At 52.9% G+C, this 1,519-nt stretch overlaps 1 protein-coding gene across 1 annotated transcript; it reads right to left on the reverse strand.

Annotated features, from left to right (window-relative positions):
- Positions 1-497: 497 nt before the first annotated feature.
- PPTG_16407 (hypothetical protein) lies at positions 498-1,336 on the reverse strand (the record flags this gene model as incomplete). The annotated part of the gene is made up of 3 exons (XM_008913937.1): positions 498-811; positions 879-1,069; positions 1,272-1,336. 3 exons carry the CDS (start codon positions 1,334-1,336, stop codon positions 498-500), a joined length of 570 nt encoding a protein of 189 aa, XP_008912185.1.
- Positions 1,337-1,519: the final 183 nt, after the last annotated feature.

Below are 1,519 nucleotides of genomic sequence, written 5' to 3' on the forward strand. Positions count from 1 at the left end.
CACCTACGTGCTTCTCCCTATTTATATTCACTCTAAATACAACTCAAATTTGCTCCACCCATCGGCAGAGACTTCTCGTATTGCTTGACCGTCGTCAAGACTACTCAGTTACCCCTGTCTAGGACAGAGAGTCCAAATTCACCTCGCCCTTCCGCCCGCACATCACGACACACCATCCACAGGGCTCGTACGAGGCCTTCTCTCAGTAGCAATATCGGGGTTCCCCGTCCGACACCACTACCGCCAGACACCGTACCTCCTGCGACCCGATATGCCGCTCCACACGCCCTTCCAGTCGTGGATCCTCACTCGTCACACTTCGACACTGCTGCACTTGGCACCGCCGACTCGTACTCGTCCTTCTTGTTCTGCTCGCTCTGGAGCAGAATTCGAAGTGAGCACGCAGCTCGCTTCTCACGCCGCCTCACACTGCACACTCGCACCTCCCAGAGCACACAATCACCCACCATGGTGACCCTCTACTCAAAGATCGCCGATCAACGGCTCTCTTCCGTCGTCTCGTCCTGGGTTCGGCGACTTCTCGCCAATTGCGCCTCATTCACAATCTTCTGGCGATCTTCAACCGCCACACACACTTTTCGACGTTCATTCTCGCTGCCCTCGTCCTGACGCGTCCTCGTATTACACGCCTTCTCCATCTCCAGAGTCTTCCACGACACTGGCGGCTTGAAAGAGCTCATCGTACTTCGTGACAGACACCCACCGTGGCTCTGCCTCTGCTCGTTCACCGCCTTCTCGCCCTCGCTCTCGTACTGGCCGTAGCTGGTACTCCAATACTTATTCCTCTTCACTGTTCCGACGTCTTCGTCGTCGAAGTTTCACCAACAGAGCGTCGTGTCCAAACAATTCCGTCGTACTCGCCACTGCTCGCGTACGTCGTCTGACGCTTCCTGCCGCTGTACTTGTGTTGACAGGAGCAGTCGTTGCTCTAAAAGTCTCTCCTGCCGTCTCGTCATGCACTTTCGTCTTGATCTCGCCTTCATTCTCGAGCTGCCCTCCAGATCTGCCGCCACTCTCGTCAACATCATCGGAGGATAGTGATAAGACACTAAAAATGACGCATGAGCTATGAAAAACTCTTTCTTATCGTTCTGATCTTCTCTCTCCAGTAAGAAATTGTCGTAACCAGCAGACTCGATTATCTTCAGAGGTCCAATCCATGAATGTACGAACTTCGATGCCTTCGGCCCTCTCGGCGGCCTGTACATCCACACTCGGTCGCAAGGTTTTAAGTTGCGCTTGTTTCTCACCTGTCGAGCGTAATATCGTGCTTGCCGTCGTTGCTCACGCTCTCGGGCTCGTTCAGCACACTCATGTGCTGATTTCATTGATGTAAGTAGTCGGTTGTGATAGGTTGTCAACTGATACACTATTTCTTCTTAGGAGCTCGTTCAGTGTTCTCAACTTGCGTCCCATCGTCAGCTCATTAGGTGATAGCAACACCGTAGAGTGCCTACCAGAGCTGTAAGCGTAAACAGCGAAATCTATCCATGCATCC

The sequence above is a fragment of the Phytophthora parasitica genome (genome assembly GCF_000247585.1).
Source record: "Phytophthora parasitica INRA-310 unplaced genomic scaffold supercont2.57, whole genome shotgun sequence".
In the NCBI taxonomy this organism is placed as follows: Eukaryota; Oomycota; class Peronosporomycetes; order Peronosporales; family Peronosporaceae; genus Phytophthora; species Phytophthora nicotianae.